This window comes from Phocoena sinus, chromosome 4 (assembly GCF_008692025.1).
Source record: "Phocoena sinus isolate mPhoSin1 chromosome 4, mPhoSin1.pri, whole genome shotgun sequence".
In the NCBI taxonomy this organism is placed as follows: Eukaryota; Metazoa; Chordata; class Mammalia; order Artiodactyla; family Phocoenidae; genus Phocoena; species Phocoena sinus.
The window spans coordinates 79,305,887-79,323,021 of record NC_045766.1 but is presented as its reverse complement, the minus strand read 5'-3'; the positions used below and the strand labels follow the sequence as shown (position 1 = coordinate 79,323,021).

At 45.2% G+C, this 17,135-nt stretch overlaps 1 protein-coding gene across 1 annotated transcript in view; it reads left to right on the top strand.

Annotated features, from left to right (window-relative positions):
* ARHGAP31 (Rho GTPase activating protein 31) overlaps nt 1–17,135 on the top strand; it is a 112,934-nt gene that overhangs the window by 72,109 nt on the left and 23,690 nt on the right. Inside the window, exons 4-8 of the mRNA XM_032630321.1 lie at nt 3,533–3,615; nt 4,793–4,900; nt 6,161–6,303; nt 12,282–12,480; nt 14,543–14,667. Coding sequence (XP_032486212.1) covers nt 3,533–3,615; nt 4,793–4,900; nt 6,161–6,303; nt 12,282–12,480; nt 14,543–14,667 — 658 coding nt within the window. The remainder of the gene's footprint in view (nt 1–3,532; nt 3,616–4,792; nt 4,901–6,160; nt 6,304–12,281; nt 12,481–14,542; nt 14,668–17,135) is intronic.

Genomic DNA, 17,135 nt, shown 5'->3' with positions numbered 1-17,135 from the left:
CTATTTTTGGTAGGATAATCAAAGGTCTGTCTATGAGGTGATATTTAAACAGAGACAAGGATGAAGTGAGGGAACAATTTGTGCAAATATCTGGTGGAAGAGGGTGCTGAGAAGAAACAGCAGGTGCAAAGGCCCTAGTCGAGGACATGCCGAGCTTGCTTGAGGGAATATATGGAGGCCAGCATGGCCCATAGGGAGCAGGCAAGGAGGAAATGATGGGAGACTGGGAATTTGCAGATGGGCCAGGTCACGTAGTTGTGCTTGCTGCCATGGGTGTGACAAAGACAGGTAGTATAATGACCGTCTGGAAGAGAACAGTGGTTGTCTCTGGAGACTGAGGGTCTGCAGTTGGAAGTCAGACTAACTTTCTTCTGTGTATTTCTTTGAATGCTTTGCTTTTTTTTTTTTTTTTTTTGTGGTACACGGGCCTCTCCCGCTGCGGAGCACAGACTCCAGACACGCAGGCTCAGCGGCCATGGCTCACAGGCCCAGCCACTCCGCAGTATGTGGGATCTTTCCGGACCAGGGCACGAACCCATGTCCCCTGCATCGGCAGGCGGACTCTCAACCACTGCGCCACCAGGGAAACCCGCTTTGCATTTTTAAAATCATGTGCATGAATTACTTTTTAACCTAACGGCTTAAAATAATTAAAAATAATAAAGGTGGCTTTATAATAATTTTAAAATAATTAATACAAAATAAAGGGTAAAAACTGAGTTGCGGCTGGGCGCAGTTGGAAGGGACAGTCACGGGTTGTTTGTCCCCCCTGGTGATGGGCCTTCCCCGGGCGGCAGGGGTAGAGGTGGTATTCAGGTAAGCAGAAGAAAGTAGAGCCTGGGCCCCTCCAGAGGGGACTGGAGTCCAGCCTTCGCTAGAGTCCTCCAAGGACAGGAAGCTGGTCTTAGGGATACTGATTGGAAGAGAACAAATAGTCACAGAGTCAGCCTAGATCTTTTAAGGTTTAGCTGTTAGCAAGATTGGCTTGGCTAATGTTGAGTGAAATTCTCTTTCAGGCAAAAAATTGGGGTGGGCAAAATTTCAACTCCTTTCCCTCAATTCCCCACTGATGGATTCTGCTCTTCTAATGGGTGAAGACAAAGAGATCGAAAAATAGCTTTGCAGTGAGCAGACCCTCTGGGAGAAAAACAAAGATCTAGAGAGATTCCAAATAGGATTGGGGTGTGATAGGGAGAGGCTATAAATAGTGAAATGAACACCAGTCCCAAATGGGACCTGCAGGCATCAGGGGTGAGCCCGCCCAGCCTCTCAGAACAAAGGTGACTAACATCTTCCTAAAATATTAAAGGAACTTTCCATGAGGGCTGTTGAATTGACCTACACCTTTTTTTCCCCAGACACATTTTTAGAAAGTGGGGGGAAGTGGGGGAGGCTTGGGAAGGGTGTGTGTGCAAAGCTTTGCAAAGCTCGTCCCAGCTTTGCGGAGAGGAAGAGAGGCCTACCTCTCCTCCCCATTTGCAGGATAGAATGTGGGAGGATCCACACCCGCATTCCTCTGCCCCTCCTTCCCCTGAGCTCTCTCCCTTCACTTGCTTTATGAGGTTCTCCCTGTCTTGGGAATCAGGGTTTCTCCACAAATCTGTTTTCTAAATGACAGCTCCCAGGAAGAGGGCAGAGGCGTCAGGTGTTTACTCCGGGCCCCATGCTTGTCCTCACCCTCTACATCCTGCACGTCTCAAAAAGCAAGGGTTGCCACAGAGATCATGCTTATGCCGGCTCCGTTCTCAGGCTTGCAAACCCACCAGAAGATTGAGACACCTGTGATTGTGACCCTCCCAGCCCCGAATTTCTCCCCATTTCTGATTAGGAAATGAAATCTGGTTTTCCCACATAGAAATTTTTGATTGCCTTTGAAAATTGTTAGCTTCTGTGAATGCTTTACTTCAATTAAGTAAAAAAGTCAAACAAAAACAACTTGGTGGTCAAAGCTCTGGCATGATGTCCCACTTAGGGAAATAGAGCACGGGTAGTCCAACAGATCGACAGGGAGCACCTACTATGTGGCAGGCACGTTCTAGGCACTGGGACTCATCACATCCCTGCACTTACGGACCTTGCATCTAGCAAGGGAGACAGACAACAAGCAATAAGCCTAACAAATAAGTATATTATATGTATGAATAATGATGGCAAGTGCTGTGGGAAGAAATGGAGACAAGTGAGGGGGGTTGGAAGGTCTGGGTTGGGGGAGCGTGTTGGAGTTCTCCTCCAAGTGAGACCAGAACAGACACAGCAAGTGTGGCCTAGGATAGGGTCCAGCAAACAGAAGGTGCCCCATAAAGTTCATTTCCTTCCACTTTTCTGTGCCCCCAAATTCTCATTACTGAGGGTTTGAACTTCAGCCTTTACATTCAAGCAAGAAATGACAGTGAATGACCGAACAGCATAAGAAAACCACACCACAGTTAGGATCTTCAAATTAGAGAATATATTTTCTGATTATACTTTTCATTATATATAAATGCAAAGCAAGTTTCCAGCACTGTGAGGAAATACAGAACTGTGTAAGTCACATATGCCTGTGAATTCAGGATCACAAGGATTGAAGTGAGCTTAGGAGCCCCTTTTCAAGTATCTCTTGACGTGAGTGGGATTACATAGTTATTATGCATATGCAAGGACTCAGGGAGCTGTAGCAGAAGATTTGTACATTTTTAATATATGTAAACTATACCTCGGTAAAAAAAAAAAAAAGATGTAATTACCATTGACCTTGAACTTAGGTATGGCTCGCATGCTGTCAGTCTTGAGCACTCAGCCACTGCACTGGGAGGGGCCCTTGAGCCTGAGCACAGGCAGGACAGTCTCAGGACGGGACACAGGGGACTCTGCCCAGGGACACCTGTGTTGTGCAGGAGCCCCGGGCAGGACTGTGACCACACTGCCTTTACTGAAGCCCCAGCCTCTCCTTGAGGGCCTGGGCTGAGGGGGGGACCAAATACCCACACCGGAAACAACCAGAGAGCAAGTCCGGACAAGGCCACCAGGTCTCAGGGGCAAAGCTCTTATCCTGCTGAGAAGGCACGGCTTCACGTCGTTCCTGCTTCCTGGCATCAATGACAGGCAGCCGGGTCAAGGGATAGTCTCAGGCTAGGTGGGGAGTGGCTGTTTGCACCCAAAAAGATAGCTGGCTAAGTAAACAGGGAGCCAACCTCTCATCTCCATCTCACTCTGTCTCCCTGTCTCTGTTTCTCTCTCCCAGTGTGAGTCTCTGTGACTCTCTCTGCCACACGGGACACACCCAAGATTCTACACCTTTTTTACCAGATACCTACCAAACATCTGAGGATGCACAGAGACCCTGTGTGCCCACATTGTTAGACACCTCCCATCATGAACCCTCAGAGATTTTAGGTGGTTTGTTTTTTCTAGAAAAGCGTGCCCCCTGGAAGGACAATCTCTAGGCATGGCTGGGAGGCTGGAGTACCAGAAACCTAAATAAAACCCGCAGACACAGGTGGGTGTCCCCCTTCTCGAGCACTCACTGGACTGCTTCATTTCCTCTCTGCAGGAGGCGGTGTCCCATTGCCCGGAAGAAGGCCAACTGGCCCGAATCCAGAATGTTATCCAGGAGCTCCCCCCATCCCATTACAGGTAAGAATCCTTGGTAAAAGCAATTCACAGCCTCTCAATGTGATGTAATACCATAGATGCAGGCTAGCATCATAAAAGGGGACAAATTCAGTGGACAGTGGCTTTCCCAGGGCAGGTTGAGGGGAGAGAACAGGTCACTTTTATCAGAGTGAGTTGGTGCCTGACCAGAGACACTGGTGGGGAGGGACAGCCCATGTCTAAGTTACTTTCAGAGCACCCCTCAGAGTCCCACAAGAATCATTATGATCACAGAAGCCAGCCTCACAGAGATAGTCTAGGTTCTTACCGAGGTTCATAGCACAACCAAATCTATGGAAACCAAGATGGTTCTTTATCTTTCACGGTACGCGGGCCTCTCACTGTGTGGCCTCTCCCGTTGCGGAGCACAGGCTCCGGACGCGCAGGCTCAGCGGCCATGGCTCACGGGCCTAGTCGCTCCGCGGCTTGTGGGATCTTCCCGGACCGGGGCACGAACCCGTGTCCCCTGCATTGGCAGGCGGACTCTCAACCGCTGCGCCACCAGGGAGGCCCCACCAAGATGGTTCTTAAACAGGGTTTGACTGTTGCTCTTGAGCGTTTGGCTGACTGTTCTGTCTGTATGCTCATCAGTACCATCCCTTCCATCATTTCATCCTTTCATTTCATTCTCACAATTTAGCCCCTAATCCTACCACCTTTCCCATTGTTCCCTAAGCCTGCCCAGCTTTTACCAGGGGGGCAGGTTTTGATGTGGTATAAGGGCTTCCCAGCAATAACAGATGTTATTCATCCATCAAATGAGCTCTCTAACAAGTGCCAGGTACCTGTAGTTGCGAGAATTACAATAAAAGCTGAGATGGGGCCCAGTTTCAAGACAGTATGAGGCAGTGCTGCCCTGGGTGAAAGGTGGCACAGGCTCCAAGTGATGTGAGTCCCCTATTCTGCCTCTGGCTGGTGCTCCAAGGGCCTCAGCTGACTTCTATCAAACCCACCTCTTCCCCACCCACAGCCAGTATTCCTGAGGCTAAGAAAATTGCTTCCATCTATCTTGATATCTTCCTGATAGTCCTCCAAAATTCATGAGATAGAAATATTTTAGAGTCTCTTAAACTCAAACTTTAGAAATTATCTCCAGATTCAGGCTTCACACAGGCTCCAAATTTTCTTACTTTGCTTTTTAAAAAATGAACCGTTACAGGACCTTGGAATACCTGATTCGACACCTGGCCCACATCGCCTCCTTCAGCAGCAAGACAAACATGCATGCCAGGAACCTGGCCCTGGTGTGGGCTCCAAACCTCCTCAGGTAACCACCACCCCTCACCTCACTACCCCAGTGAGCTCAAAGCAGCCCCCAATTCAAACAAAGACTGGACTCTTCAAAACCGAAGCCCCTTGTAGACAAACTTTTGGCTAAGTGGTTGTCACACGTGGGAATTAAAGGTGATTTTGTAATTTTTAAAAAAATAAATTTATTTTATTTTTGGTCGCACTGGGTCTTCGTTGCTGCACGGGCTTTCTCTAGTCGCAGCGAGCAGGGGCTACTCTTCGTTGCGGAGCACGGGCTTCTCACTGCGGTGTTTTCTCTTGTTGCAGAGCACGGGCTCTAGCTGCACGGATTTCAGTAGCTGTGGCACGCGGGCTCAGTAGTTGTGGCTCGCGGACTCCAGAGCGCAGGCTCAGTAGTTGTGGTGCACGGGCTTAGTTGCTCTGCGGCATGTGGGATCTTCCTGGACCAGGGCTCGAACCCATGTCCCCTGCGTTGGCAGGCGGATTCTTAACCACTGTGCCACCAGGGAAGCCCAAATGTGATTTAATTTTATTTATTTTATTTTTTTATTTTTTGCTGTACGCGGGCCTCTCACTGTTGTGGCCTCTCCTGTTGTGGAGCACAGGCTCCGGACGCACAAGCTCAGCGGCCATGGCTCACGGGCCCAGCCGCTCCACGGCATGTGGGATCTTCCCAGACCGGGGCACGAACCCGCGTCCCCTGCATCGGCAGGCGGACTCTCAACCACTGCGCCACCAGGGAAGCCCCCAAATGTGATTTTTAATAGCCCTTTCCTGCTAACCATGGAAACTCTGGAACCCAGAGGTATCTTCTAGCTTATTACCAGGATGTGGCCAATGTTATGGGTCTGTATGTTATAATTTCCTGAAAAGGCCTTTTCTGGGTCTTTGGGGCTTCCTTTGCTTTTGTTGGTTTTGGTGGGGTCCTAGCTGTCTATACCCTGAATCAACTGCTTCATATGACTTCATAAATGATGACCTGCCCTTAGAACAATTGTGTGGAGGTGGAAGAAGATCCTATAAAGAAAAAAATTAATTCCTATATATTCACTAATATAGTGTTTACAGTTTTGCAAGGTATAATACCTGGTAACTGTTTCGAATTTGTTCAGTTTGTTTGGAGAGTCCCTTTAATTGATCTTAAATAGTTAAGTAATACAAATTAACAAACTATACATTTAGGAACTGATGGCTTGTACAAAAGGCCCACTGGCTCCCCCTTATGCTTCATGGGGTAGGGCAGACTCATTCACTGAATGTTTCTTCCACGGTTCAGGTCCAAAGAAATTGAAGCCACTGGTTGCAATGGAGATGCAGCCTTCCTTGCAGTTCGGGTCCAGCAGGTGGTGATTGAATTCATACTGAATCATGTGGATCAAATCTTTAACAACGGTGCACCCGGGTCTCTGGAGAACGATGGTAATGGCTCCTTCTGGCATACACCCTACTAATCACCGTTCTTTGCCTTAGGCATGGGGCCCAAGAATAAGTTAGAGTGGGCTGAGATCTAGCTCTCAGCGTCAACTGTGTGTGTGTGCTGACTACACTGCGTGTGTTTGGGGATCGTGCATACATACATGTGTGCCTGTGCAACAAAAGTGTGGTATGTGTGCGTGTGGCTCTAGCATGTTTCTGATCAGTTGCATACATGGCCTATCCCATGAATGTGGTGTGGTGAACTGGAATACCTTCTGTTGCTTTTAGTGAGTTCTTAAACTCTTCCCGTGATTAGCTAGAGACACTGGCAATATTCTGCCGACTATTAGATTTCATCTTTACTTTCAGTATGATATTTCAGAAGTCCTAAGTCAATGAATTAAGAGGCATCCTATTCATACTCACATATATATTCAGAATGCCTTCTCTTTGCAAGCATTTTTTTTAAATAATTGAACTATAATTGATTTACAATATTGTGTTAGTTTCAGGTGTACAGCGAAGTGTGTATGTTATGTGTGTGTGTGTGTGTATATATATATATATAAACCATTATAGTTTATTACAAGATATTGAATATAGTTCCCTGTGCCATACAGTAAGTCCTTGTTGTTCATTTTACATATGGTAGTGTGTATCTGTTAATCCCATACTCCCAATTTATCCCTCCTCTCCTTCCCCTTTGGTAACCATGTTTGTTTTCTATGTCTGTGAGTCTGTTTCTGTTTTGTAAATAAGTTCATTTGTACTATTTTTTAGATTCCACATATAAGTGGTATCGTATAATATCTGTCTTTTTCTCAAGCATTTCTTGAGTGCTTACTTTGTTCTGCCCTGCATAGGGCACTAGGCATACAGCAATGAGTGTGTGGGCGCATGTATGCAGAGACTAGCTAGCATTGAAACCCACTATATACAAGAAAAATATAGCTATTTCACGCTGGATGTGATGAGATGCAAGATATGATGTTTCAGTCCTGTAGTCTCATAATAACATAATTAACCCTAGGAATGCACTGGTATTGGTTCATGCTGATTGAACTCATATGAGCCTAATTTGTAAAAATCAAAAATCAATAAGCCTGTTAACTGCCATTTGTGTGAGGGTGATTTTCCAACATTAGCATACGTCACATAACTGGGAGGGCTTATTGAAACACAGATTACTGGATCTCATCCCCAGAATTTCTGATTCAGCAGGTCTGGAGTGCTGCCGAAAATCTGTGTTTCTAACAAGTTTCCAGGTGATGGAGCTGCTGCTGGTGGTCAGGGCCCACACTTGGAGAACCAGTGGTGTATGAGAGCTGTATCTGCAAAATATTTGTATTAGCTGATCAAAGCATTCTTTTCTACTTTGGCTAATATACTTGGGAAACTCAAGTATAACCATCAAAGTAATCAATTGCAATTAATATCAAATTTTGATTTCTGGTGTAATTGTTCCCACCCCCATCCTGTCCTCCATGTGGTTTATGATCTTTCTTTTAAAATTCACATACCATAAAATTCACCACTTTAAACATTTTAAAGTGTACAATTCAGTGGTTTTTAGTGTATTCACAGAATTGTGCGACCATCACCAGTATCTAATTCCAGAACATTTTCATCACTCCAAAAAGAAACCCCACACCCATTAAGTAGTCACTCCACATTTTGTCTTCCCACCAGACTCTGGCAACCATTAATCTACTTTCTGTTTCTGTGGATTTTGCCTCTTCTGCATATTTCATATAAGTGGAATCACACAATATGTGGTCTTTTGTGACTGATTTCTTTCACTTAGCATATGTTCTCATGTATTGGTATTTCTGTTTTTTATAGCCGAATGATATTCTGTTGTATGGCTATACCACGACTTATTTATACATTCATCAGCTGATGGACATATGGGTTGTTTCTACTTTTCGGTTATTATGATGCTGCTGTGAGGTCATGTACAAGTTTTTCGTGTGAACATCTGTTTTCAATTCTCTTGGCTATATACTTAGGAATGGCTGACGTTTCTTTTATCTTTATTTTAACTCGCACATTATGGATGTATTTTTTATTGTAAGCTATATAAATCCTTTTTGAAAGTAAAGGAGAAATAATACGCTTTCATTCATCCTTTTGAGTCAACCAATTATTTATTGAGGACTTATTCTGTGCCGGGAACCATGGCAGGCGCTCCACATGTATCATCTCATGGTCTTATCACAACAACCATCATAAAGTTATCAACCCTCTTTTATACATGAAGAACCAGAGAACCAGAAAAGCTTAGTATCTGGTAGGACTGAACACTGAACCTAAGTCTTCCAGCCTGTGCTCTTTCCTTACCTTGTGCTGACTCTGAGAGGAAAAAATAGTTAAACAGATAAATAAACCATTGCGGAGAATTAATGACTCTTGGGAGATGTTCTTCTTGACAGCAGATTCCATTCATGACTGTTAGTGTTAAGGATGTTCCTAATTCCAACCTGGAAATGCCTGTTCTTTTTATGACCATTGCCTTAATCAGCTTTTGTCCTGCATATTGAAATCCAGTTTCCTCTTGAGGCTTTAATTCTTGATTGCCTCCAATAATTATTATTCAGTGCATTTCATTTAAATGTTCTCGTTATGAATTCTTATTGACTTCGGTACCATACTTAATATTTACACAAAATGGAATAAGTCATACGCTCTGGAATTTGAGATTTAGAAATAGGGTTCTACTTCAAATTGGAAAGATTTTAAAAGTCATAGAATCCAACACCTTTAATTGATAGATGAGAGCAGTGAGGCCAGAGAGATTGTGATATACCAAGGTTTATTAAAACATAAATATGTAGCATTGGGCACCTCCAATGTGCCAGACACTGTTCCAGACACTGGGGACAGTATCCAAAACGGCCTAGCCGCTGCCCTGCATAGAGCTATAGTCTGGCTGCAAAGACAAACAATAAATAAGTTTACAGATAAATACATTATCACTTCAAAGACGATAAATGCCAGGAAGAAAGTACAGCAGGATAATGCGATGGTCAATGACTTGGGGGTATAATTTTGGTACAGAGTGGACATGGCCTCTGAGGAAGTGATCTTTGAACTGAGACTTGAATGACAAGAGAAACCAGTCATGTGAGGATCTGGGGGATGAACGTTCCAAACACAGAGAACAGGGAGTGTAAAAGCTCTGAGGTGGAAAGGAGCTCATTGCGTGGCAGAAAGTCAGCCAGTGTAGCTACAGAAATGCAGTCTCCAAAGTGGGGTGCCCCACCCAGGGGACGCCAAAGACCAAAGTATGGGTATTGGAAGAAACTATTAGAATTCTTTTCCATTGGTTTTATTGTATACTTTGTAATTTCTATGATGTTGTATGTTTTCTATTACACATAAAACAAATACAGTGGTATATATGTATAACTTACAGCTATATATGTGTGTATACAGTGGGAGTATACATTGAAAAAATTTTACTGTATATTTTTATAGACCACTGTGTCAGTGGGCAAAGAGGAGAGAGGGAAAGCAGATGGAGGGTCCTGGTCGGTCATGCTAAGAGTTTGGTTTGTCCCCTGTGCTGGGGAAAGCACTGGAGGTGTTTGAACAGGGCGTGCGGGATCTGAGCATCTGGGTCGCTATGTGGAGCAGAGACTGAAAGGCTAGAAGCAGGGAGACCAGTTAAGGAGCTATGGCAGAAGTCAGGAGGGAAATCATGGTGGACTGGACTACATCTTCCTCAACCTACGTCCCAATAAACGTATCTTCAATAAGTTGAAGATATCGTTAAGTCGAAAATGCATTGAATACACCTACCCTACTGAACATCATAGCTTGGCCTAGCCTACCTTAAATATGCTCAGAACACTTGCGCCTGCCTACAGTTGGCCAAATCATCTAACACAAAGCCTATTTTATAATAAAGTGTTGACGAGCTCATGTCATTTATTGAATACTGTACTGAAAGTGAAAAACAGAATGGTTATAAGTTTACTGCTTGTTTACCCTTGTGATTGCGTGATTGACTGGGAGCTGAGGCTCCCTGCCGCTGCCCAGCATCACAAGAGAGTATTGTACAGAATCAGTAGCCTGATAAAAGATCAAAACTCAAAGTACGGTTTGTACTGAATGCATATTGCTTTCACACCATCCTAAAGCCGAAAAATTGTAAGTTGAACCACTGTTGAAGTTGGGGACTGTCTGTGCATGTTAGCAGTGGAAAGGAGGAAAGTGGCTGGATTCAGGATATATTTTGGAGGTGGAGTTTCAGGACTTGCTTATAGGCTGGATGTCGGGGAGAAGGGGTACATCAAAGACAGGAATCAATGAAAAATACCTACTCCAGGTTTGGCTTACACAACTGGGTGATCCATGGTGCTATTTACCGATTTGGAGAGGATGGGAGGAGGTACCAGTTTCGAGATAAGGAGCAAAAAATCACAAGCTCTGTTATGAGATGTAAAGCTGGAGATGCCTATCGAACATCTAAGCAGAAATGATGAGTAGGCCTTAGTATACTGGAGCCTGGAACCATGGCAAGAGGTGGGTGCTATGTTTCCTGATCCTGCACTTTATGTTTTTCTTGTTGTTCCAGTTGCTCCCAGAATGATTTAATGTTTTAAGTAAATAAATAATTAAGTTTAAAAAAGTCATAAATAATCTAGGATCTATGAACAAGTATTGAGTCAATTAAATTTAAATATTTTTAATCTCCTTTGGATTCAGTGGGAAAACTGGGTTAAAGTTGGAAACTTCACTGAAAAATCTTTAGGATCACAGATTTATCTAATTGTAGTCCTGCTGAATGACGGCCACTATCTCCTCCTTGGAAACGCCCCAGAGTCACATGCAGTCACATTGTCTGCAAGGCCTTTTGTCAGTGGTTTTATTTCACTCAGAGAGGGTCATGCTCTGCAAAGAGATATAGTGCTATCGAGGTGCTTTCTGAAAATTAGCTGAGTCCTATACCAAAAGTGATTTCTTAGTGTCAATTGGTCCAAATTACCCTTGAGTCTCTTTACCCCTTCCAAAGTTACAGAAAACTGGCAAGGTTGCCAAAATACTAAGTAGAGGCAAACTTAGACCTCTTCGTTTTTACTTGGATCAGAGTTTCTCAGCCTTGGCCCTGTTGACATTTAGCGCTGGATAATTCTTGTCGAGGGGCTGTCCTGTGTATTGTAGGATGTTTAGCAGCATCCCTAGGGTCTACCTGTTAGGCGCCAGTAGCATTCCCCCACACACCTGTGACAACTAAAAATGTCTCCAGACGTTGCCAAATGTCCCTGGCTGGAGCCAGGGGGTACAAGATTGCCCCAGTTTGAAAAAAAAAAAAATTGACTTGGAGAAAAGAGATAATCGTGGACACCATTGATCTGTCATCATCACTTCCATTCTTTAAAACAACGTACAAGAATTGGCTTGCATACACTTGAAGATGATTAGGTAGTGAATAAAAAGCCACTTATCTCTTAGGGAATAGCATAGCCATAAAATGTCTTTCTACTGCAGAGATACAAGGCTAGGTAATTTCAGGAAAGTCGAGGCTCCAACCTTCAACTCCCCTGGAGCCTATGTTCTCCAGCTGCGGAGAGGAGGGGTAGTATCCTGCCCTACCCTAGATGAGTGAGGCTGCGTCTGTGGCTGAACACACATTCCCACCTGACCAAAGCATTAGGCAGTTCCCAGGGGCAAATACCCACTACTGTCACTCTGGCCCACAGTAAGTGCTCAGTATATTTGTCGTGTGCATGGATGAATGAAGAGTCTGAAAAGTACAGGAATGCAGGCTGCCTTCTGAAGCCCCTGTGTGCCCCCTGGTTGGTCCGGCCAGGGGGGCTGTCAGATCCCCACGTGTAGTCTCTGCCCTATAGACCCCACCACTCCCAGGAGAAGCCCCTGTCAGGAGGTCAGGAGGGGCTGTGGATGGGGGCTCTGGCTGGAGCCAGTGCCCAGGCCTCCTCCCAGGAGGTCTGTGAGCTCTTCTCTCCTCTTTACAGAAAACCGGCCGATCATGAAGAGCCTGACGTTGCCAGCCCTCTCCCTGCCCATGAAGTTGGTGAGTCTGGAGGAAGCTCAGGCCCGGAGCTTAGCTACTAATCACCCTGCCCGGAAGGAAAGGAGAGAGAATAGCCTGCCTGAGATTGTCCCTCCCATGGGCACCCTCTTCCACACCGTCCTTGAGTTACCAGACAACAAGTAAGTGTCCTTCTTCCAAGTTCTGGGAGATGTTTAGGTGGAGGGGGACGGAGGAGGAAGCCATAGAGTCTCAGGGCTGTGATGGCAGCATGGGCTGGGGGTGTGGTCTGGATTGGGGGGTAAGGAAGCATTCCAGAAGAGAAGGGAGCTGCCTCCACGACATTCACCAGCGGCTGATGCCTTCACTCACTGCCCCAAAGTCATCAAGAACTTGAGCTCCCACCGGAGATCCCTAGTACCGTGGTGTAGGTGGGGCTCATAGGTGTCAAGAATCAGAACTAAAACCCTTTACTCCTTAGCTGAGACAAAATAAGCTTGACATTTTCAAAAGGAAGGTTGCAAAACACAAAAACTTGACCCCCTCCTCCCACCCTGCACCTCCCACGGGACCTATGGAAGGCGTAGGGATGAGTGGAGGGCAAGCTGACGGAGAGCACCGCTCTGGACTGAGACCTCTGGGAACATGGCACCTGGGGACGTGCATCCTGGCTTCTGTTCCTCCTCTCTTACCTGTTAGAGCCCTCCCTCCCCTCCAAAAACAAACACCATTCTCATTCATATCTTCCCTCCCTTCTCCTTCTCACTTATTCTGTGGTAACCCTGGTCTCCACACATCCCTCTCCCAGCCCCATGTCCCACTGTAAAAAGGAGGCAGTGACTGAAGCAGGGGTCCGAAATCCTAGGCAGACAGTAGGTAGAGGAGCCGAAAGGCAATCTTTTCACTGGAGAGTGTCCGCCTTGCTGTTTGGTCAGTGAAAGGAGGTATGAAAACAGACCTCTCAGACCTCTTATCAGCGTCCTCCTTACGATGGCGAGGCTGTTTCCCCCTGGGGAGGGAGAAAGAGTGCTGCCACGTTGCACAGGGGTAGGGGGCGCCTGTCACACTGTGTGCTCTGAGAAGGGTATCTGGAACTCACCTGGCGAGAAACCCCTCTACTTCCTGAAGTGCATGGATGGTTCTCTCTCTCTCTCTCTCTCTCTCTCTGTTTCGAAAGACTGATCCCCACTGCCCCTCCCCCCTAAATCCCTGAGAATAAGACTTCCACTCAGGGGTCAGGAAGACTTCCTCTGAAGGACAATCAAGTTCACTTTCTCTGTGCCTTCATACCGTACCTCAAGGTATGCGATTACGTAAAATCCACCCCAAGGCCTAGTGCTTGAAAACATCAGGCCAGATCCAATAGAAGCCACTAAGCACTGCAGATCTGTCTCTGAGGGACGGTAAAATCATGCTGTGCTTGAGACCTGGATGTTCTCTGAGAACCCTGCAGAGAAAAGGTCCTCTGTGGGGCCCACAGGTTGCAGGGTTTCATCCTGGAACTTTATGAAGTCTGATAGCAAGGCTGGCTAGAGCCAGGCAGGGCCTCTGTGATGAACCCTGGTGGCACCAGGCCCTCTGGCCCAGTCTGGCACTCAACTTTCCCTGCTTCATCAGAGAAATGAGAGACAAAGCCAGAAACACAGTGACTGCCCTCTGCCTTTCTCTGCAGTGACCGCTGACCACACCCAGCAGCCTGCAACTCTCCCAGGCCAGGCTCTCTTCTAAGTTGCTTTCTCATCCACCCCCTTTCCAGTCCACTAAAGTCTACCCCAGCCCCCTCCTCGCCTGTGGGTGTCCAAGCAGTGTGGCTGCAGTGCAAGGAGCATAACAGGACTGAGGTCTCTGGCCTTTAGTGTTTACTCCTGTAAAAAAATAAGTATCTTTGATAACCCAGGACTGAACTGCTTACCAGAATTCCCAGAACTGTGGTTGCTTGTGACCTCTGAGTCTGCCACCGACCCCTGTCTCTGTTTGCCCCCTCCCCTGCCTGTAATAGCACATCTTTGTCCCTTCCTCTGGGGAATGTGGTCCTTCACTCTGACTCATGAAAACCTAGCTTGGTCATCATGGGCATCCCCAGACAGGGGAGAGTCAGGCTCAACTTGGATTTTAGAGAGAAATTTCCTGATATGTCAGAGCTGTTCATAACTAAGAACATGTTTGGGGTATTCCTTCTTAGTTTAAAAGTCCCACTGAAATAGCTAGTTAGCAAACTAACCCCCTGTGGCTTGGCTCCTTTAGAAGAAAGCTCTCCAGTAAATCAAAGAAGTGGAAGTCAATATTTAACCTGGGACGTTCTGGATCAGACTCTAAATCAAAGCTGAGTAGAAATGGGAGTGTATTTGTGAGAGGACAGAGGCTCTCAGGTAAGAATCAATAGCAGTTATGTTTATAAGATATATATATATATATTTCAGTTCTGTTTCTTAAGTCTTTGCTTTGATTATGTCAAATTCACTAACCCTGAAAGAGAAACTTATAAATTAACTGAAGAGTCTTTTTGGTTTTTTAAAATAATTTTAGATTTACAAGAAATTTGCAAAAATAGTACACAGAGAACCTGTAGACCCTTCACACAGCTCCCCCAAATGTTAACATGTTAGATAACTGTAATACAATGATCAAAACCAAAAAATTAATATCAATATAATACTATTAAATAATTTGCAGACATTATTCATATTTGGCCAGTTGTCCCTCTGATGTCCTTTTTCTGGTCCAGGATCCAGTCCAGGAACCCACACTGCATTTAGATGTCATGCCTCTTTAATCCTCCAACCTAGGACAGTCCCTCAGTCTTTCTGACCTTGACACTCTGGAAGAGTTTTGGCCATTTATTTTGTAGAATATACCTCAGATTGGGATTGTCTGATGTTTTCTCATGGTTAGATTGAGGTTATGTCTCAATGTGTCATATCAGGGGGCACATGAGGTCAATATTTTATTGTTGGTGATGTCAGTTTTGAGCACTTGGTTAAAGTGCTATCTACAAGGTTTATCCCTGTAAAGTTACTATTTTTTTCCTTTGCAATTAATAAGTATCTTGTGGGAGATATTTTCAGACTATGCAAATATCCTTTTTTCATCATACTTTCATCCATGCATTTTAACATCCATCAGTGGTCCTTGCCTGCAACAGTTATTACTGTGGTGTTTACCAAATGGTCATTCTCCATTTCCATCATTCCTTCTACATTTATTAATTGAACTCTACTGTAAGGAAGATCTGTCCCTTTTCCCCCAGGGTGAGGGTCATGATTTTTTTTTTTTTAATTATTTAATTTATTTTTGGCTGCATTGGGTCTTTGTTGCTTGCGCGGGCTTTCTCTAGTGGTGTTGAGCGGGGGCTACTCTTCGTTGCGGTGTGCAGGCTTCTCATTGAGGTGGCTTCTCTTGTTGCAGAGCACTGGCTGTAGGTGCGTGGGCTTCAGTAGTTGTGGTGCATGGGCTCAGTAGTTGTGGCTCACGGGCTCTAGAGTGCAGGCTCAGTAGCTGTGGCACAAGGGCTCAGTAGTTGTGGCTCACAGGCTCTAGAGCGCAGGCTCAGTAGTTGTGGCACACTACTGAGGGTCATGATTTTTAAATAGGAATGCTGCCCTGTGGGAATTATATGTGAGTAGTGGTTAGGACCTATGATGCAGGAGGGAACTGAGGGAACCACTATATAATGGGGAATATAACCAGTCTGGCTGAATATTGTGTCAGAAAGCGGAGGCCATAGAAATTTGCCACAAAGACATTTAGTGTTATAAATTGAAAGCATAATTGCTTAAAAATGAGGGCAATTGTTATGAAAGCAAGTAGTAAAAGGTAAATGTACAAATGTAATGAGCAAACTTGATTGAATACTAGTTTGAAAAAAAAAGGACTACAAAAGATAATTTGGGGGACAAATAGATTGGATTTTAGATGATATTGAAGAACGGTACATTCTCATAGTGTGCTGATGGTTCTTAGGAGACATATGCTGAAGCTGAAGTATTTAAGGATGAAGTGTCAAAATACTGAAACTCACTTTCAAATGATTCAGCAAAACATATCTATGTAGGTAGATAGATAGATAAAAAGAGATAGATACAGCAGACATGTGGCAAAATGTCAACCTAGGTTTAGAGGTCTTCAACTTTTCTGAATGTATGAAATTCTTTTTTTTTTTTTTGCGGTACGCGGGCCTCTCACTGCCGTGGCCTCTCCCGTTGCGGTGCACAGGCTCCAGACGTGCAGGCTCAGCGGCCATGGCTCACGGGCCCAGCCGCTCCGCGGCATGTGGGATCTTCCCAGACCGGGGCACGAACCTGTGTCCCCTGCATTGGCAAGTGGACTCTCAACCACTGCGCCACCAGGGAAGCCCCTGAAATTCTTAATAATAAAGATTTGGGAGGAAAAACTAATGCCAATAGGAAAAAATGAGGTAATATTTTTAAGGACCTTCCTCAAGCCCAGTGATAATTGTACTCCAAGGATCATAAAGCACAGATGTTAGAAATTGTCACATTGACCTATTGGAATAATGAGGGATGTCACAGGGTATAGCAAGTACAGTGGTTTAGGCTGTAATTAATGACAAATCCAACTCAATTGCCTTCTGCAAGGAGGGAGTTTATTGGGACATCCAGATGTAGGGAAGGCTTCAGGGGTGGTTTAGTACAGTGGCTCTGTCTCCATTTCTCTGCGTTTTCCTCAGCTATGCCCTCCCCTGTCGGTCAGCTTTATCCCCAGACTGGCTTCCTTTGCCTCCACAAAGTGCCTACAATAGTTCTAGGCTTTACCTTTGACTCTCACTATATCCAGAAGGAGAAAGAAGATCATTTCTGGTAGCTTGCTCCTAAGGAAA